The 22,156-nt window shown below is 39.0% G+C and overlaps 1 protein-coding gene across 2 annotated transcripts; it reads left to right on the top strand.

Annotated features, from left to right (window-relative positions):
* The first annotated feature begins 238 nt into the window (after positions 1–238).
* On the top strand, positions 239–21,079 carry LOC113894091. 2 transcript variants are annotated; one of them, XM_027543984.1, is made up of 5 exons: positions 239–549; positions 15,281–15,422; positions 15,582–15,627; positions 18,963–19,049; positions 20,299–21,079. In XM_027543984.1, exons 1-5 carry the CDS (start codon positions 427–429, stop codon positions 20,423–20,425), a joined length of 525 nt encoding a protein of 174 aa, XP_027399785.1. In that variant the 5' UTR covers positions 239–426; the 3' UTR covers positions 20,426–21,079. The 2 variants fall into 2 exon arrangements, with proteins under 2 accessions (XP_027399785.1, XP_027399786.1); XM_027543985.1 differs by lacking the exon at positions 239–549 and adding an exon at positions 12,119–12,594.
* Positions 21,080–22,156: the final 1,077 nt, after the last annotated feature.

Here is a 22,156-nt window from a genome sequence, read left to right as displayed (position 1 = left end):
TTGGCAAAAACAACCTTTTCCCTGTTTTATTTTTCTTCAGATTGAGGCAGTTTGACTAACTTGGTTTGTTCAAACTGAGGGACAAGAGGAAATAAATCTGGGTGTTCAGCATAAAAAGAGCTAATGACAAAGACATGTTTAGGGACAGGGGCTTTTTGTCTTTCCTAGGTTATTCTTCATGTCTTTTTGATATCTCTGTTCTCTGGTTCTTATCTTTAAAAGACAGCTGTTTTACCCCAGGCATAAATCAGAATAGAAAAGCCAGTTACCCAGCAAAGCTGGGCCTGGAGGGAGGATGAAAGGGAATAAGCCTCCAGAGAAGGAGAAAGGAAGAATAAAGGACCCCTGGAGAGTCCACTGGGCCAAACACAACAAACACGCTGGTGAGCACAGACAGAACAGAGGCACTGACTAGGGAAGAAAAAGATGACGCCTTTGATGCCTCATAACCAGAAAAGAAGATCCCAGGCGAGTGACACACATGCCTTGGGAACAATTCTGCCCCAGAAGTACAAGGCGCACGCCCGCGATTCATGGAGTACATGGGAGGTAAGTAAGGGCTCAATTCCTGGGCTCGAGACCAAACAGGAAAAGAGGGAGAAATGTGCTAATTGTAAATCATGGTTACATAACATAGGAACCACACTGTATTTTTCCACAATGCTGCAGTTAAGAATTAATAGAGGAAATATTTGTTTTCTTGGAGAATATATTGAAGACACATTTATTCAAGATTATATGCATCAAAAGTTTTTTCAAAATGTATATATACACACAAATTTGGACTTCCTGACTTAATCAGTTTATTTAAAAACCTGTAAACAAAGAACTCATAAAACACTCATTAAAATTTAGCTGATTATTTGACACCAGATAGCTAGCCTCGCATTTTTCCATTTTTTAATCTGCTGATAGAAATCATATAAACATAGTTTAATTTATACGAACTTAGCTGAAAAGTTGGAGGACTAATATCAATTTCAGTTAATGTTTTTATGTTTTGAAAGTTTGTTTGGTATCAAACAGAGCTTTTAAAAAGTTGAAGCTCTGTGTGAGGAAAATAAAAATCTACTACAAGACTTGCTTGCTATTACTGTTGTCAGCTCATTCATATTTTAACATCCTCTTACTCTGAGGTATTAGAAACTGGATTATTTTCATGCAGGTAAATAAAGATGATGGGGGCTGCAGAGGTGGTGGAGGGGGGATGCTAGTGGTTTTGTGATGGCAAAGAAAATGTATTTATGAACTAATGAAAAAGTACACATTTTTAGACATCTATTACAGCTAGAAATGCAACTTTAGGTACTTTAATGGTACTGGTCTTGATTTGTACTGCTTCTCACAACTCCCCTTAAATCTACTGCTTTATCTCTGTGCATTTCTTTTCTCTTAGTTGATGGCTAATGGACATTGTACACCTGATAATCCCCAAAGAAATGAAACTAGACAGGACCTTTAAGGAGCATAAAAATTCAACTCTGAGCTGTGTACACGCACACACACACACACACATACATACCAGAAACCAAAAGAATTTAGGGAGAAGCTGTGATGTACGCATAAGAAAAAAAGCTATGGAATATAGTAAGGTAGAACTTAGTTTTACAGAATATTCTTGAACAGAAACTATCGTAACTGCTATGCTATCAGGCAATACTGAGTCTGAATAACAGCAATTATATGAATATTTTAAGACTACAGATACTTCCTTATGTATAGGGTTTTTAAAAAATTAGTTTTAAAAAAACTTTTGCACCATATGGATACAGTGCAAAATTCAAGAATTATAGTAAGAGGAAGCCACTAATCCCCTATCACAAACTCCTACTTCATCACTCCTAACCTTCACCCACCAAATTCTGCCCCCTGGAGGCAACTACAGTTAAGATATCTTGTGTGTTGTCCAGAGATGTTATATGGAAAATTTCAAACGCTCTATTTTGTCTCTTGGTTGAAACTTAAGAACTTCAGTTTTCCATTGACTTAAAACAGCAAAGTAGAATTCTAGTCTTCGGTTCTCACATGGAAATGACTTCCATATCAGTCCAGACAACTGAGAGTTTGCTAATTATGCCAGGCATGGTCCCCATTCTGCCTTAGAGAGAGTTCTTTTCTCTCTCAAGATAAATAGACAACTCCTAGGAAGCTGTCCTCCCTTAATGGACCCTATTTCATTAGTTCATCGCCAAGAAATTACAGCTGATCCAAATGAAAATGTAAAATGAATGTGATTTACTTGTTTAGTTTGAATGATTTGGGTGACCTGGACTGTGAAAAGAGACAGATTACTCTTTGTTTTTTATTGTTATAACCAAGCTTTCCTATCTGTTTTGGGTGAATTATGACCAGCCACCTGAAAATACACTAATTAAAAAAAACCAAAAAACAAAACAGGGAGAAGCTATGCATCTTCCTCCTTGCAGAGTACTGATAAATTTATACAACTATCTTGTCTATATAAAATACTTATTATTAATAATTCAGCAATAGAGCTTTCTCTTTAAAAAATTGATGATGTCACCAAAATAGCTATAATTTTCAACCATTTAAAACTTACTAAAATGGTATGGCAGAAAGTCCTTATCCAAATATCCATGGCTCCTATAATGCCAAAGTTTTGTTTTGATATTTATAGCAGATAAATGCCAGCACTGTGTTAGTTCTCATTGCAATAAATGTGAGATTAAATTGGAATGACAAACAAGCTATGATGACAGTTAATGACGGGAACACTCGCTAGTACTCCCTGCTGCCATCTAAATTGGTCCACATAGCAGTCCGACAGGTAGGTTGCTGGGTGCAAATTGTTGTTATTGTTTGGTCACTGAGTCCTGTCCGATGACCCCATGGACTTTAGCCTGCCAGACTCCCGTGTCCATGAATTCTTGAGGCAAGAATACTGGAGGGGGTTGCCATTTCTTTCTCCAGGGGATCTTCCCTACCCAGGGATCAAACCTGTGTCTCTTGCATTGGCAGGCAGATTCCTGACTACTGAGCCACCTGGGAAGAAAGACTGCTGGGTGCAAATAGGACCATTCAAATTTGGCAGAACAGCTACACAGTGATGGTATTCAAGATGAGCATCTCATACCTCAGAAAGTATCCTAATTGATTGCTAGTTATGAATCATTATGTCCTTAGTATGTGCCAGCAGGAAGTCACAAGAATCTACACCTGATCAATACTTATTTTCCTAGGTCAACCATCATTAAAATGTTCATTGTCATTATTTATAAATTAAATTTGAGTCTCTGAGGATAAAAGTCTTTTTTCTACCTTCTAAATTAAAATTTTATTTTAACGCTATAAACAGATTTTTTTTTAATCAAGTATTTCACAAGGTTTATCATTTAAAAACAGCAGTCTTCTCCTCCTTCCTTCTCCTGATTATTGTTCCTCAAAAACTACTTCTAACTTTTAGATCTTTCTCCTGGTATTTATAAATAATATTCATGTAGTACTATTTTGTTCAATGTATTAATATTGATAAATTCTTATTTCTAACCTCTGCACTCCTGTCCTTCAAACACGAAATTACCCTTTCTTTGTTCTAGTATAGCTACAGCTTCCTCTTTGCTAAACCAATATTCAATGTTTATTATTATGCCCATTTAAATATCATTTACAGCTGACCCATGTAGTATATTATAGGGGAGGAAAAATGTTTTCCTTGACCCTTTTGATTGAGTCTGAAAGTTAAACTGACAAAGACAGATTAATAGGAGGAGGAAAGCATAATTTATTTGACATGTTTTTACATGGCATAGGGACCTTCATAAAGAAATGAAGATCTGAAGAAGTGGTTAAACCTGAATGTTTTTGCTAGGTCTGATGAAGAATGGCCTGTGAAGAAATGTGATAGGACAAAGGGTGTGAAGTCAGTGACGTGACAGGGAAAACTTAGCGAGACCTGTTCATCTGGATTCTGGGTCCTAGAGAAAAGGATGTTCCTTTCTTATAGGTATAGGGAGGGTACCTCTACAGGAGAGATCGTGTGACCTGCTTCAGGGGAGAGGGGCAGGGGAAGGTCAAAGAGACCCTCTTGCTTATTCAGTTTTCTCAGACTCTTTCAACTTAAAATATTAAATATGCCAAGGTGCCATATTTTGGAGTCTCTTATTCTGAGCTCCATCAACACAATGATTACAATTACTTTCTTCTATAATTTTGTTGTCTAGACAGTTATACTTTCATCTTTTTATTTTTTGGATTAATTTTCCATATGCTTATATCTAATTCATCCTGTGTTGCTTTACAAAGCGTTACCTTCCTCTTAATATATTCTAGAAGAGATGGAAAGAATACACAGAAGAACTGTACAAAAAAGATCTTCATAACCCAGATAATCATGATAGTGTGATCACTCACCTAGAGCCAGACATCCTGGAATGTGAAGTCAACTGGGCCTTATGAAGCATCACCAGGAACAAAGCTAGTGGAGGTGATGGAATTCCAGTTGAGCTATTTCAAATCGTGAAAGATGATACTGTGAAAGTGCTGCACTCAATATGCCAGCAAATTTGGAAAACTCAGCAGTAGCCACAGGACTGGAAAAGGTCAGGTTTCATTCCAATCTCAAAGAAAGGCAATGCCACAGAATGCTCAAACTACCGCACAATTGCACTCATCTCACATGCTAGTAAAGTAATGCTCAAAATTCTCCAAGCCAGGCTTCAGCAATACGTGAACCGTGAACTTCCAGATGTCCAAGCTGGTTTTAGAAAAGGCAGAGGAACCAGAGATCAAATTGCCAACATCCACTGGATCATCGAAAAAGCAAGAGAGTTCCAGTAAAACATTTATTTCTGCTTTATTGACTATGCCAAAGGCTTTGTGTGGATTACAATAAACTGTGGAAAATTCTGAAAGAGATGGGAATACCAGACCACCTGACCTGCCTCTTGAGAAACCTATATGCAGGTTAGGAAGCAACAGTTCGAACTGGACATGGAACAACAGACTGGTTCCAAATAGGAAAAGGAGTCCATCAAGGCTGTATATTGTCACGCTGCTTATTTAACTTATATGCAGAGCACATCATGAGAAACGCTGGGCTGGATGAAGCACAAGTGGGAATCAAAATTGCTGGGAGAAATATGAATAACCTCATATATGCAGATGACACCACCCTTATGGCAGAAAGTAAAGAAGAACTAAAGAGACTCTTGATGAAAGTGAAAGAGGAGAGTGAAAAAGTTGGCTGAAAGCTCAACATGCAGAAAACTAAGATTATGGCATCTGGTCCCATCACTTCATGGCAAATAGATGGGGAAACAGTGGAAATAGTGGCTGACTTTATTTTGGGGGCTCCAAAATCACTGCAGATGGTGATTGTGGCCATGAAATTAAAATATGCTTATTCCTTGGATGGAAAGTTATGACCAACCTAGACAGCATATTGAAGAGCAGAGGCATTACTTTGTCAACAAAGGTCCGTCTAGTCAAGGCTATGGTTTTCCAGTGGTCATGTATGGATGTGAGATTTGGACTATAAAGAAAACTGAGCGCCAAAGAATTGATGGTTGTGAACTGTAGTGTTGGAGAAGACTCTTGAGAGTCCCTTGGACTGCAAGGATATCCAACCAGTCCATCATAAAGGAGATCAGTCCTGGGTATTCATTGGAAGGACTGATGTTGAAGCTGAAACTCCAATACTTAGGCCACTTGATGTGAAGGGCTGACTCATTTGAAAAAACCCTGGAGAAGGGGATGACAGAGGATGAAATGGTTGGATGGCATCACTGACTCAACGGACATGGGTTTGGGTGGATTCCAGGAGTTGGTGATGGACAGGGAGGCCTGGCATGCTGCGATTCATGGGGTCGCAAAGAGTCAGACATGACTGAGCGACTGAACTGAACTGAACTGAATACATGAATATATATTTATTGCATGATATTTAATCACAAGTCTGACAATTGTGAAAAAACTGAAGTTTTGCAGTAAACTAACTGTTCCCTAAGAGCTAGTGGCTAAGCCCTGCTGCTGCCGCTGCTAAGTTGCTTAAGTTGTGTCCGACTCTGTGCGATCCCATAGATGGCAGCCCACCAGGCTCCTCTATCCCTGGGATTCTCCAGGTAAGAATATTGGAGTGGGTTGCCATTTCCTTCTCCAGGCTAAGCCTTAGTGGCCAGTATTAAACCGGTAGTTGATATGGCATTATCCTTTTTATTTTTTAAATATGAAATCACCTTACATGAAAACTTATGAGGATGCCTGACTAATTATCAACTAGTCTAGAAATGCATCCACAAAGTTTAGGATAGGGAAATTATTCCCAAGTAGGAGAAAAAAAAAATCCCTTGAATGAAATCTTTATCTTGTCCATAATGTTAAGCCGGTCCCAAATTTCAGTGGCATTCGATTATATGGCATTATATGGCATTCTCTTGGCCATATAAACACCCAACACTCAAAATAAAAACATGTCATTTTTACTACTGATCTGAAATGCTACTACTGAAAAATAGTAGTGTATACTACTACTAAATACTACTACTACTGAAAAATACTACAGTTGCTTAATTTATATATAGGAGAAGAAAATGCCAGATTTTATCCTAGTTTGAGCTTATATTTTTAGCCTTCTACACAGATAATTATGATTCAAGGGACATTCAAGAATGCATGCTCCTTTAACTGATTATTGTGGTTCTCTTTTAGCTTAACAGTGGCTTTCGATATTCCTTATATGTTCCCCAAGCTTTCACTCCTCTAATGTTAACCAGGACTAGTTTTTTTCTGTAGCATGGACATACATGTGGATTGCAGGCGCTGCTGCCAGCTTCCCCTCCAACATGAGGACCAGATCTGTCATTCAGGAAATAGGTGCAAAGATTATTCCTGGGCTAAACACTCACAGGAAGGGTGAATACGTAAGATGGCATAGGAGACATGTAGCAATCATGAGAGATGAGTCACGCACTTAATTGGAGAAGCCATAAGTTTTATTATCTTTTTTTTCCTCTCAGGTTTTATTTTATTATAATTTATTAGAGAGTATCTTGGAGAAGGCAATGGCACCCCATTCTAGTACTCTTGCCTGGAAAATCCCATGGGCAGAGGAACCTGATAGGCTGCAGTCCATGGGGTCACTAAGAGTAGGAGATGACTGAGCGACTTCAATTTCACTTTTCACTTTCATGCACTGGAGAAGGAAATGGCAACCTACTCCAGTATTCTTGCCTGGAGAATCCCAGGGATGGGGGAGCCTGGTGGGCTGCCATCTATGGGGCCGCACAGAGTCAGACACGACTGAAGTGACTCAGCAGCAGAGAGTATCTTTCCCCTTGTTGTTTAGTTGCTAAGTCATGTCAGGCTTTTTGTGACCTCATGGACTGTAGCTCGCCAGGTTCCTCTGTCCATGGAATTTCCCAGGCAAGAATACTGGAGTGGGGAGCCTTTCCCTGCTCCAGGGGATCTTCCCACCCCAGGGATCGAACCTGCATCTCCTGCATTGGATTTTTACTAAGCCATTGGGAAACCCCACTTTTCCCCCACCACAGTTTACCTGTTGATCAGTTATTTATTGCAACTGAGGGCATGAAAGGGTAGTAGGCCATGAGAAAAGGGTTAACAGCAAGTTTGGGCTGATCCAGGCCTGCCTTGGAATGTCTCCTCATGGTACTGTTTCCATGGCCACAGCAGAGTGAAGATAAAATGTGGAATGTTGTGTCTATCTTGCTTTATTTACCCCTGGTCTGTGCAGCTGGGGTGCAGTGAGTGGTGGTGCAGGCCTTAGGCTGACCTGACTGGAACGGTTTAAAAGACAGGTGGAAAGTTGAGGGCGGCCTCACGGAGGCCCAGGGACCACACACACCTGCTCTGTGGCCGTTCTGCAAGTTGTGGCGGAGGGGTGGCTTCCAGGCCCCCGGATGAATGCAGAGATTATACCACCTGTATTTCCTCCCGCATTTCCCTCCATAAAGCTGAGCAAACAGACTGTTAGACTGAAGCCAGTTTGTGGCTTGTGAGCCTGGCTGTCAAGTTGGACTAGTAACAACCACTGAGGTACTGTAAAAGCAAATTCAAAACTGTTATCTCAGGTTCTTTTTTTTTTTTGGTAATTAAAGCATTTTCATTTTGTAAATTACCAGTGTATTTTATGGTTTCCTATTTCTCAATAAATGAATTCAATGGGTTTTCCCTAACTGAAGCTAAGGACAAGCTAGAGATAACCAGTAAGTATTGTAAATTAAGTTCAAGTTCTGCTCCACTTAGACTCATTCATTGAACTATTAAAGAAGCTACAGTGTATGAGGCAGGTAGCTGGGTATACAAAGAAAAATGAAAATAAGCGAACAACCTTTCTTTTGTGGAGCCTATACAATGTGGGTTTATGTGTGAGTGGGGCTGGGAGTGGTATCACTGACGCTGTAACAGAGGTGAGTACCCATTGTTATGGAGGAAAAGAAGGGTCCTCTAACCATCCTGAAGAGCTCAGGTGAGATGGGGTTGGTTAAAGTGAGTCCACAACAGTGGGGAAGGAGAAGAGCGAACATATGAGAGACAGGAGGCTGATGACACAGAACTTGGAATTGATTGAATGTAAGGGAAGGGGTTTGCCCAGGTGGCTCAGTGGTAAAGAATCTACTTGCCAATCAGGAGACACGAGTTCAATCCCTGGGTCGAGAAGATCCCCTGGAGAAGAAAATGGCAACCGTGTCCAGTACTCTTGCCTGGAGAATCCCATGGACGGAGGAACCTGGCGGGCTACAGTCCATGGGGTCGCAAAGAGTCGGACAGGACTGAGAGGCTGAGCACCTGTGCACGGGAGGTGAGGAGGGGTGAGCTGTGAGGGAGAAGACAGGGTAATTTAACTCTGGACAAGTACCATCCTCTTCTCTCCCCTGGAACAATGTAGTCTGCATCTTTATAAAAGAGCTTATCATTCTGTTTTGCAACTTGCTTATATCTCCCCCCACAACTTTGAAATGCTTGAAATCAAGGCCCAGGTCCTATGTTTATCTTTGTAACCACAGAGCGTAGCACAAACTATGTCCTCAGATTTATAGGACTGACTATAGCCAGGGACTGAAATACTGATTTCAGTCTTTTATCACAAAGGATGCACTTAAAACTCTTTTTTCTCATAATGAATTTTGTGTTTTAATAAATTTCTACTAAGCAAATTGCAATATAAAAGTAATCTCTGGCTTATGATCCTTGCTGATATAAACACACTATAATCCTTAAAAAATTCCAATCAAAAGTAAAGCAACTTGGTGTTTTGGTTAGTTTTAGCAGTGCTACTGTAGTTAAATATTGTGTGTGTGTGTGCTCAGTCACTCAGTCCTGTCCTATGAAATACTGAAATAGCTTGGAATTTCCTTTTTTCCCTTCATGCTGATTTTTAGGATTAATGCTTGGTGATGTAGCTAACTTTAGCTCATTCTTGCTTAAAAATTCAGCACAATGTTGAACTTTTAATGCTGGCTTGGTTGCTACTTCTATGAGAAGAGAGGGTAAGAGATGAGAATGAGTGTGTTTTTATCTTTACAGTGCTTTAATTCTTTAAAAAAAAATCTGGAGTGAATATGGCAAAATATAAACCTACTCAATATGGCTGGTGGGTACATGGGAATCAAATTTATTTTCTGAATGCTTTAAAATTTCATACTTTAAAAGTGAAATGGCTGATTTCAAATGCCTTTTTAAAACAAATACCCATTAAAAAGTTAACACATTTACTCATGATAAAAAAAATACTGTGAAATTCTCTTCTAAATACTGATTGAAAACATCTGCCCTTAACTTTAGAAAGGATAACTTTAAAAACATCAGAGTAAACACAGAATTTCAATTATTGACAATAAGGGAAGACAGATCATAAATTATATGAGAATTTTAACAATTGAAAATTTGATATTTAAAATTAAGATTTCATTGAAGCCTATAAACCCTAAATTATCACCTTTATTCAGATGACTCAGACATCTAGACATCTGTAAAATTCCTAACACCCATAGCCAGCAGCCTGCTGTACCACCCTTCTTGAGCCCAATGTGATCCAAACAAAAGTCAGCCACCTCTGCCTCCTCTCCCACTGAGTGCATTCTAATCTGGTCCTCTTAATCCAGTGATTGGAGTCACTGCAAGTCAGAAGCCCAGGGCAATTTTTTTGGTCATTAAGCCTTGCAATGTTAGCATTCACTTCATCCCAGGCTTCTTTACAGGAGTCTTTTTAAAACTGTGTCTACTTTATCAAGGTTGTAAGTAAATTAGCATTAGTCCATGAACTCAAACATACACAAACTGGGACACAGTCAATGAGTGAAAGCATGTGCATGAATGAGGGTTCCCAGGCAGCGCTGTGGAACAGTCTTGTTATCCTGGGCTTATCTCTACTCCCCCAAGCAACATATGATCATCTGACACACAGACCAAATGAATCCCTGGGCTAAATATCAGCAGAATATTATTATGTTCACAGAAGTTTGAATATTTTCCTTACTCCCCAGTGGAACATCTTGTGTACTTCACTTTGACAGCTGTGGCTTTATATTGTGATCAGAGTGACAGTTTTGAAACTCAAAATGATCATGTTCCCCCCTAACTCATGTCCCTCTCCCCCTCTTCCATAGACATGAACACTCCAGAGATTACCTATTGCTCTTAAAATAAGACCCAAATCCTAACATAGCCTTTAATCAAAACTTTTCTTAATTTTCCCACTGTCTCCTCCAGCTTCATCTTCCCCAAACTAACCCTTGCTCTTTGATACAAAGAAATGAAAAGTTGAGCTTTCTTGTTATACAGTTTCATTCTAGTACTTACCACAGTTGTAATTTTACTTGCATATTTAATTATTAGTATTTATCTCCCATATCATAAGCAATAATGTTTTCAATATTGTTTTTGTTTTGATCACTACCTAGTATCCAGCATAGTCCCTGGCTCATTTCTTTTTAATGAACAAATGGTCTAAAGAGAAAGAAGATAAATCATTCTCTCAAAAGATTTATATTTACATAATACATTTGCCTATGAACCCACATAAAAGAAGGATATGTGAAAAAAATTCAAGCATCAATCAATAAAGGGGAAATATAAGTAAGTAATATTTATAAGCTTATAGGAAGAAAATGGAAGCTCCTTAAAATTGGAAAAGAATAAAAATGGTTTTAGATTTGGAGGAAGACATAGACTCACTGCTTTGAGCTGATGGCATAAAATTATAGATGACAGTAACAAATTTGACCTTTACTTTTTATCAGTATTGCCATTTGGGTATGTAGATTGTGGAAAATGGCCTAGATGTTCTTAATAAGTTAGCCTATATACATTTTTTGGTCCAAATGAATTATATACTTAGAAGGCTTGCAGATGAAATTAATAAATTGTATTATGTGGATGTGTATGCATACATGTAGGCTAAGTTGCTTCAGTCGTGTCTGACTCTTTGTGACCCTATGATTGTAGCCCTCCAGGCTCCTATGTCCATGGGATTCTCCTGGCAAGAAAACTGGAGTGGGTTGCCATGCCCTCCTCCAGGGGATCTTCCTGATCCAGAGACTGAACCCATGTCTCTTAAGTCTCCTGCATCTCCACCACTAGTGGCACCTGGGAAGCCCCGAAAGTAAGCCCTATTGGCTTTCAAAACCAAGTGCCCAGAGGGTGAAATCAGGTGAGCCAGGTGACAGTTCACGTACAGCGGGTTGAATTTCATCACAGGAACCCTGATTTGGGGGAATCCTGATCTTTTATACCAGACAGGAAGCCTGACTAACCTTTGCTTTGGAGGGTGTGTTTATTTCCTAGGTGACAAAAATACCACAAACTGCTGAAAACCACAGACACTTATTCTCTCACAATTCAGGAGGCCAGAAATCTGAGGTCAAGTTATTGGCAGGTTTGGTTATTTCTTGGAGAAGGCAATGGCACCCCACTCCAGTACTCTTGCCTGGAAAATCCCATGGATGGAGGAGCCTGGTAGGCTGCAGTCCATGGGGTCGCTAAGAGTCAGGCATGACTGAGTGACTTCACTTTCACTTTTCACTTTCATGCATTGGAGAAGGAAATGGCAACCCACTCCAGTATTCTTGCCTGGAGAATCCCAGGGACAGAGGAGCCTAGTTGGCTGCCGTCTACGGGGTCGCATAGAGTTGGACACCACTGAAGCGACTTAGGAGCAGCAGCAGCAGCAGTAGCAATTGGTTATTTCTGGAGGCTCTGCTCCATACTTTTCTTCCAGCTTCTAGTGGCTCCAGAAATCCTTGGTGTGGGGGAGGCTCACCACATACAACTCAAGTACAACTCCTTGAATGCAGTATCTGTTTACCTGTGACCCATGAGACTAAAGAGACAAGTCATCTGACTCCACACACCCAACATATAATGTTGGAACCAGCATAGGAAAACTGCCATAGACATTTCAGTTCAAAAATGGGGAAAGTGGGAGTCACAAAGGAGTTCCCAGTCTAGAGCAGTTCTGGGGTACCCCCAGACAAAGACTGGAAGTTCCTTGATTGGATTCCAAGGTCTGGAATGACTCCGGACCTTCTCCATGACTTCTGGCTCCATCCTCTGAGCCCTTGGCTTCACTCTCTGATTCATCCTTCCTTTCTTCATCACAGAAATCACGTTTTGCAGGTGAGTTTTCTTAGCTTACTTCCTGTAAATAGAAAATCAGAGGTTCAATGACCTCTTTTTATTTTGCACCCTCTCTGTCCCTATGAGTATCTTTGCTAATATAATTCTCTCAAATCTTTCTGGACATTCTGTGAGGCTCATTAGAGTTCACTCCATTGCACAGAGCCACCTTCACACATCATTTTCTACTTTTCTTTGCCCATTGTTTTCATCTATCCCTTTGAAATTTGTACCTCTTGCTTCACACTATTCCCTATTATCCTTCTGTTCTTTATAGCATTTATTATCATCCAATATAAATTTTACTTTTTAAAAAAGTTATTGTCTGTTCACTCATTTTCTAACCCAGTTATAATTTAAGCTACAATTGGTCAGTGAATTTTGCTTGTTTTGTTCACAGTGATCAGAACAGTGTCTGACACATACAAAATACTGAATTAATGACATAATTTCAAAAAGGATTTGAAGAGTTTCAAAACAGACATTCATCTTCTGTGAAACTTTGTGACATATAGAAATATGTGAAAGAGCATTTGTTCAGGAAGCAGAATCAATAGAGATGACTTTGGATGCCCTAATAGGATTAAAAAATTAAAATCTCCTCCAATGCACACACATATTCGTACAGACCAAAAAAAAAAAAATACAAAAACACTTCAACAATAAGGAACACCAGTACTATCACAAATGCACTCACACAAAGACTGAAACAAAGACTTTTCAATACATTATTGTGAATAACCAACCAAAGAGGAAAGAGATATGTTATCAAAGTTGAAGTTACATTATGGAAATTAGAGTAATATATAACTTATTGTGTAAGTATAAATATTTATAATTATAACTCATCATTTTGTTCATATTGGACTATGCTAATTATTTTTTCTCTAGTGTATCTTCAATATGACCATTAAATATATTTAATTATCTTTGTTTTGTGCTTATAAGAACTCTAAATGAAAGTCTGTAAAACACCATCTCTTGTTCTCCAAGTTTTCAATTCCTGATTGATTTGTTTGGTTAAAAGACTTGAGTGGAAAAGTCTATTTTTAAGCTCTTGATCTTGGAATCAGTAATAGATATTTAGCTTTCATGGCAGCTATAGAGAATTGAGTTTTTAAGTTTGAAGCTACATTTTTTTCTTCTCCTAGAAGAAAAATCATACCTGAGAGGGGAGATGTCAATCACACTGTATTTTTCTCAGAGTCTGAGGCCCTCCTCAGAATCCAGCTAGGTAAGGGTAAGAGAAGGGTATGGGGCCCTGAGCTGTCCATGCTGGTGAAGCTCTTCATGGTCTTGCTGCATTTCAAGGCTGCCGCACAGGACTGAGTTCCCTCTCAGCCACTGACCTCTGCATGAATCAACATCTCAGAAGGTGCTTGCCATATTTTTGAAAACAGTAATGGCCACATTGATTCTGTTGATGGACAATGTAAACTTGTTTGAGCATCAACCCATGGCTGAAGTACAAGCTTCTTATGGGAAGAACCTCACTTAGTAGAGCTTCCTGAAGGGAACTTACAGGTATGTTCAAGTTGCTAGAGAAGACTGATGTTGGGAGTACCCTGGTGGCCTAGTGGATAGGATTTGGGCTTTTACTGCCATGGCCCAGGTTTGATCCCTGGTCAGAAAACTGAGATTCTGCAAGCAATGCAGCATGGCCAAAAAAGAAAAAAAAAAAAAAATTGATATCAAAGCTCCTGCTAATCCACCAGCTCTTTTAGGAAGTATCCTCCACCATCAGACGAGGCTACTGGTATGGGCTGAATTTTGTCCTCCACCAAATTCATACGTTAAAGTCCTAACCTCCCTGCTGACACTGTACCTCAGAATGTGACTGTATCTGGAGACAGGGTCTTTACAGAGGTAATTATGTTAAAATAAGTTCATTAGTATGGGCTTTTGGTGTCCTCATAAAAGGAGGAAATTTGGTCACAGAGATGTAAAGAGGACAGATGAGGCAGTTATAGGGAGAAGACAGTCATTTATAAGTCAAGGAGGAAGGCCTAGAAAAAACCAATCCTGCTGACACCTTGATCTGGAGCATCTGGTTATAGATTGTGAGAAAATTCCTTTCTGCTGTGTAAGCCACCCAGTTTGTCACATTTGGTTATGTCAGCCCTAGCAAGCTGTGGGTTTTCTCATCTTCCGGAGACCCACTGGCTCACCTGGACCTCTTTAGGGAGGAAGCTGAAAGTGCCATCTGAAGGTCTTTTAATTCTGTCATTGCAGCCAGAAGTGTCAGAGGAGACCAGGGCTATGGATCCTTCAGACTGGCAGAACAGGGCAGGAACCTCCCTCCCACCTTAGCCTCAGCACTATATTTCTGCCCAAACAGCAAACATATTAATTCTCTTTTCTGCTTCCTCTTTTGTTTCTGCCTTCATTTTTTCCCCCTTTTTTTCCCTAAGATCCTATTGGTCAGTATCCAATCCTAAGTAGTTACCCAAGCCAGTTATATTACATCACCCAGAAAATTAAAAGTATACCACCCAGAATGATTAAAAATAAAAGACTAGTGATAATGTTCCCCTATAAACAGAGACCTATGCGGAACATCCTTCATCTGTAAACCATATGAATCTCATCCTGAAATGCCTTTCTTCTAGAATATATTCATTTCTCCCACGTCTGAACCGTAAGTATATCCCCACACTTCTCTTCTTGTTCCTCTTTATTTTTGTAGCTCCTAGTCATATCAGGAAGCATGGTCTCTCTGCTTTACATCTGGCTGTATTCCCAGAGCTTCCATTTCCATGTGGCACATCTTTATGCTCACTTGGGGTACCCCAGTGCCCAGCATATTGTTGGCCAGAGATACCTGAAAGGTAACTCCTTTGCTCATCTTGTGCTCATTTTACTAGGGGAAAGGGAAGGAGAGGCGTTTGCTGGTTAGAATTTGTTTATGTATCTCTAGGTTTACAGAAGATTTTAGTTAATAATTGACTGAGTCCCTTTTTTCTCTGATACCCTTTGGTTTCATCCAGGAGCTGGTGTGGTGAAGGATCAAGAGATGGCAATGCACTGGTTTAGGTAAGAAAAACAACCCCTACCAAAAGCAAACCTCTAGAGCTGTCATTTCAGGAAGTGCTGAGATAGAAAACCTTATGATTTTGGCGCTTCTTCTCTAGAACAAAAATAAGGTACACTTTCTTAAAGTGTTGGTAACTTCTTTTTCCACTCGGCAGTGAGGTAGGATTAGTGACGGAAGTGATGTCTCATGCATTTCAAAACAGTCTACAGATTAGCTTTAAAAGAGCTAAACTGGAGAATATGTACTATTCTAGATCAAGATCCAGAACATCAATAATTTTATTAACCAGCACTGTATTAGCATTACCTTGCTTATTAAAGTTTTGAACTCTTGACAATTAGAGACAGATTCATTTGAATTTAAAAGTAGAAATGCATTTATCTATTGTTTATTCTATTTTGGGCCTAAATTCCATTCAATATACAAATTTTTCCACGGGCAGCTTTTATAATTCTGATTGAATAGCATTGGTGTGATGAGTCCTCACAGAAAAAAACATATTATATTTGCAGTTTGAGAAAGTAATAATAACTTTGGAAACAAAGACTTGAATGCTTTACCTAACACTCTAAGGGTTAGACAATGGGAATAAATAGGCTCTGAGATGTTAGAAACTCCATTCTACATGGAGACTGTGGTAGAAAACAAGGACAAGTTAGGACTAAGGTCAAAGTCACTTGATATAGAGAACTGGCTTAGGGTTCATGAAGTCTCAATTTCATCAAAAGTAGAAACCCCTGAAAATGGAATTTTGCCATAGTATTCTTTAAAACGATATTGTCCAATATGGCAGTGACTAGCCACATAGGCCTCTGAGCCCTTGAAGTGTGGTTAGTGTGAATGGAATGTGCTATGCATGTAAAGTACACACAGAGTTTCCAAGACTTCATATGAAGAAAGGAATATAAAATATCTTACCGACAATTCTTTGTATTGATTATACATTGAATGATAATATGTTGGATATATAGGATTAAATAAAATATATTATTTAACTTTACTTATTCCTTTTAAAACTTTTGATGTGGCTATCAGGACATTTAAAATTACCGTGGCATGCATTTTATTTCTATAGGGTAATGCTGATGATCAGAGTCTCCTATGATCCAGAGAAGTGTTTGGTTATCTGAGTGAGCAGTGAGCACAACCATGGCTTTGCCATTGCCCTCGTATTGATGAGATCATCCTTCTCAGATGCTTTTTGTCTTCTTGCTAGAATAGTGGGTGACAAGCTTGGCTACATATTAGAGTCCCCTGGCGCGCTTTTGAAACATACTAATGCCCAACTCCAGACTGACTGAGTTGTGCTGAAAAGCATCCTGGGTAGCTGTAACGTGTAGGGAAGTCAAACCACTGCTCTAGAAGTCCACATTGATTTATAAAGTAAAAACGAACCAGCAGAGGAAGTCATTTCAGTAACACATTTTAAAACGAAGTTTAAAGTGGATATTCTGACCAAATTCACCTACCAACAGAAGTACCTTTGAGAATCAGGAAGGGAATGACATGGCTCTAGAATGGCTAAGCATGGTTGGTATTTACCTCTGCTTGGCTGGAAGCCTTGCTACTGAGACCTAGGCCACACACCAGCAACACTGGTATCACCAGGCGGGTACTTGTTCGAAATGCAGTATTTGAGGCCCTAACCCCAGCCCTACTGAAACATTATAACAAGGTTCATTTGTTATAATGAATGAAGATTCATAATCTTCATTATAATAAGATTCTGGGGTGGCTAGTACATGGATTATTAGAAGTGTTGCCCTAAATAATATTTTGTAAACCAGACCTTCCTTACATGGGGCATACAGTTAAAAGCCAATTTCAAAAACCTTTCTATTTTTCAGTGATGGAGTCCACTGTCAGGAATGGGATGGGGAAAGTATTACAAGGCAAGATTCCTCCCAGCATATTTTAAACATATCTTTTATGGTTCATGACTCATTAAATTTATTTATTAAATTAGTGCCTCATTAAAGTTTTCTTTTTGTCAATTGTGAAGCTTTCTTATCTAAATGTCTGGTGGCTCAGATGGTAAAGAATCCACTCACAATGCAGGAGACCCAGGTTCAATCCCTGGATTGGAAAGATCCCCTGGAGAAGGGAATGTCAACTCACTCCAGTATTCTTGCCTGGAGAATTCCATGGAGGGAGAAGCCTAGCGAGCTACAGTCCATAGGGTCACAAAGAGTTGGACACGACTGAATGACTAAGCACACACAGCATGTTGTAATTTTAATATTTTTTTTTTTCCTGTGAAAAGTCTATTCATGCAGTCTGCTCACTTTCCCACTGGATGTTGTTATTTTCCTGCTTACTTTTCAAAATGTTTATGCATTAGAGATAGAAAACTTTTGTACATTTCCTTGTATTTTGGACTTTTCCCCCCTAATCATAAATGAATGAAAAGAACTGCAAAGTAGCAAGGCAATAATTACATAAATTGCACTGCCCAATATGATGGCCATTAACCACATGTGGTTATTTAAATTTAAATAAACTAAAAAAATTCAGTTTCTCAGTTGCACTATCTACATTTCAAGTATTTAATACTCACACACAGCTAATGATTACTGCAGTGGAAAGCACAGATGCCAAACATTGTCATCTTTGTACAAATTTCTGTTGGAAAGTATTGGCACATTACATATTTCAGCAACTGGAAATAGTGCTTAAGAATCAGGTTACATGCTACTGAATTCCTAATATTCCCAGATGGTCCTTTCCTATATTTTGATTTCCTATATATTTTGGAGAGAAGATTGTAATTATTTTAATGTTTGGAGAAGCTGATGAATGAGTTTGGAACAAATAAGTGATTGAAATAGTCTTACAACATCAGTTTTTTTTTTTTTTTTAATGCTTTGCTTGTTTCAAATAAGAGTTTTCGTTGGTTTTTTTTTTTTTTTTTTTAATGAAAGAGGCTTATTAACATTTGTCCCAATGTAAAAGACAGAAGTAATGGTTTTTCAGAGTGTCCTTCAGTCATGCCTGACTCTGCGGCCCTATAGACTGTAGCTCGCCAGGCTCCTCTGTCTATGGGATTCTCCAGGCAATACTATTGGAGTGGTTGCCATGTCTTCCTCCAGGGGATCTTCCTGACCCAGGGACCAAACCAGCCTCTCTTATGTCACCTGCACAGGGAGGCAGGTTCTTTACCACTAGTGCCACCTGGGAAGCCCCATGGTTTCCAGTAATGGTTACATATTTGTATTAGCAGTGCCTTTGGTTGTATTAAGGGAATCCATTTTCACAGCATTGTTTCCTTGTTTTTTGTTGCATATTCCTCTCCAATCTGATTTCCACTTCCATTTTCTTTTCCTCTCTTTTTCAGACGAGCCTCCCAGCAGAACCATCCTCATGGTTCCTTTAACCTTGCAGTAGGAAAACTGAAAAACATAACTGGATCCATGGAAGTAGGGTAATGAAAATTAGCAGTCTTCTCCCTTCCAACTGAGATGTCATTCCCTCTAAACCTGCCCCCATACATTACCTGAAATTGACAGACGAAAGCATTTTATATATAGTGCACTTCCCACTCTTGCCTTTTTATCTACTTACAGTGCTATGAGTTATGATAAAAGTCACAAAGTAAAAGGATCTAAGATTCATATATGTGCATAGAGCCCATGGAATAAATTCATAAGGTATCTGATGAGTCCAAAATGAAAGGCCAGGTTATTTCATGATCCTAAGAGTCTCCTGTGAATTTTTAAGGTTCCTAGGAGTCCCATCTTTACAGCTGTAGAGCATTTTCTCATAAACAGAACAGAACATGGAAGAGTATAAGGTAGAAAGCTCTTTTGGGACACAAATTCTGTTTGTGTTTATGAGATGAATCCCCTTTTGATTATTCACAGTCCCAAGAGAAATACTACTTTTTTCTCTGGAGAAGTTTTTCTTAAAGTTTTTGAGTAGTTCATAATCTGTGATATTTTCATGCAGAGATTCTGAGTCAGAAACATCTTCTTTCATAGGCCTTCCCCAAATAAACTTCAATTTTCAGCTTGTTTTAAGAAATGCAACTGACATGTATTCCATTACCACGTTCTATGTGTAATTCCCACCCCCCAATTGTAGACTCCAATCCAGCTCAAGCTGATGAGTAGATGAGGTTCAGAAAGAAGGAGTCTCAGTGAGAGCCTGAAGGATGGTGTGGGTCTAGGGACTTGGTGTAACACGCAGGTATATCGGTTTCACGCATTACTTGGTAATGAAATTTTGAAATGACCAATGGGAGGCAGCCAAATCATACGGTGCAGTCAGTGTTCTCTTTCAAAACTGCTGGTGGGCAGTTTTACAACTGACTGATGAGCAGGTTGAATGGAGCCCCTCTCCAGTTACCACTCTCAAACCAAAATATAGAATTTGCTTGTAAGAAAGGGGTGTCTCAGACATTACCTAAGAGTCTTGGCTGGAAAAGTTTTTCTAAATGGGGCAAAAGTATCCAGCTGGACTCTGATGTTGTAAGACTGTTTCTTTGGGTAGTTTTTTATTTTATTATGAAGACACTCATGATGAAACCCAGATGAAATGGCAAGTGTTTCACTCAGTACCTTAGAATGAGTCTAAACAGGTGTTAACATGGCCCTTAGCCTAAACACTTGGACATGCAGGTTCTTTGAATTCACTTTTTCTTTGTGATTCTACTAAGTAACTCTCTCTCCTAGGGACATAGAGATGCTCCTTCATGTTGCTGCAAGACAGGGGATCCAAGAGGCCCAGGAACTTCTGGAGAATATTATTTGGACTAAAAGCAAGCCCTTGCCAACTAAAAGAGTGGGGAGTTTTTTATAAACATTAACACATGTCATGCATGCTTTTTCTGAAGCAGGGTCTGTGTGTCTCTCGTCAACCGTGGCCTTGCAGTGTTTTGTGGAACTGTCAGTGGAAGTGGATTTTACTTACAGTTTTATATGCTGCTGCATCTTCAATTTGCTGTTCCAAGTCCTTTAAAGCAGTAGTACCCAACCTTTTTGGCACCAGAAATTGGTTTCATGGAAGACAATTTTTTCCGCGGACCTGGGGATGGGCGGGGGATGGTTTCGGGAAGCTTCAACCGCATTACATTGATTATGTGCTTTATTTCTTTCATTATTGCATCAGCTCCACCTAGATCACCAGGCATTAGATCTCAAGGCTGGGTATTGTTGCTTTAAGGCAAGGTGTTGCCTGTATGTTTTCCTGGGGTCGGAGTTTGACCTCTTCTGGATGGAGAGGTATTTTCTTTTGCTTGCATGACTGCTCACCTCAGTTAAGTTTCAAGTCAGTGAGCACTGTACACAGTGGTGGGAGGGAAGGAAGAAACCTGTCACACTAGAGACTTGGCTTCTTAGACGTGTGAGTTGGCGCCCACACATCCACGGTGAAGGAGATAAACTCTTCATTAGCCTAATCTATGACATGTGGTGTTCTGCTTAAAATAAACTCGTTTTCATCTCTACATTTCAATTTTCTGCTCGATTAGGTTTCTATGGTATTTTATTGTATTCGCTTTTTGTATTACAAAAAGGCCTTTATGGGGAAAAATAAGAAGGCCATGAATATTGTCACTAGGAGGGAAAAGGCTAAAGTAGAAGAATTCAGAGTTATTGAGCTCCTGACATGTGTATGGTTTTTCCTAACTGCTTTCAAGTATGTTAGTATTAACTTGGATCAAAGCCTTATGAGGTGGGTAGTATTATCATTCCCATTTTATAGATGTAGAAACAGGTGTAGAGAAGTAATATGTGCAGAGTCATAGCATGACTGGTAAAATAGGTTTAAATTTCTTAACTAGTTTGACTAACACTTCTCCCTTAAATTATTTTTTTTTCCCCCTTAAATTATTAACATTTCATTCCTAAGAAATTCAAAGATGCTCCAAGAGCAGGTACATGACTCTATTACTAGTACACAATGAGAACTTACCTTAGCCAATGACTCAGTCATGTTTTCTAACTGTATTATTTGAGCACAAGCCACATATTCATATTCTTTTAAAGTAGTATTTTTAATCTTCAATATAGCTAGCTGCATTTATTACATTTCGATTATAGCATGATTCTCTCCTGGGAATTTAAATTCAGAAACATGATGTAAGAATGACAAAAGTGTTACAATAGAATTCAATAACATAATTAAGCTGTGTATAAGATACTTGTTTTGCCTTTAAGTTCAAGTGTCGAGTTTATACTAGGTGCACGTTCAGGATGACTGAATCTCAGGCAGTCTCTTTGTCCAGACTTGAACATATAAACATTTAAAGGATGAAGATAAAAATGGTCAAATATTTTCTTTTTTCCTGCTTTTCATTATTTTACAAGCACTTTAAAACTCTTCAATGTAGAAAATCCAAAATTCATAAACTAAGGTCTTCACTTGAACCTCTGTTAAGTATTTCTGTCATTCCTAGAAACACTTCAGGTTTTCTTTACATTTTTCCAGAGGACACAGTCTTCACTTCAGTCTATGTTGTTTAAGGTATATTAATAACTCTGAAAAATTTATCCTGAGCCACGAATTCCATTTGCATAATACTAGGACAAT

This window comes from Bos indicus x Bos taurus, chromosome 6, assembly GCF_003369695.1.
Source record: "Bos indicus x Bos taurus breed Angus x Brahman F1 hybrid chromosome 6, Bos_hybrid_MaternalHap_v2.0, whole genome shotgun sequence".
Classification (NCBI taxonomy): domain Eukaryota; kingdom Metazoa; phylum Chordata; class Mammalia; order Artiodactyla; family Bovidae; genus Bos; species Bos indicus x Bos taurus.
The sequence above is the reverse complement of the archived record's forward strand: the minus strand, read 5'-3'. Positions and strand labels throughout refer to the sequence as shown.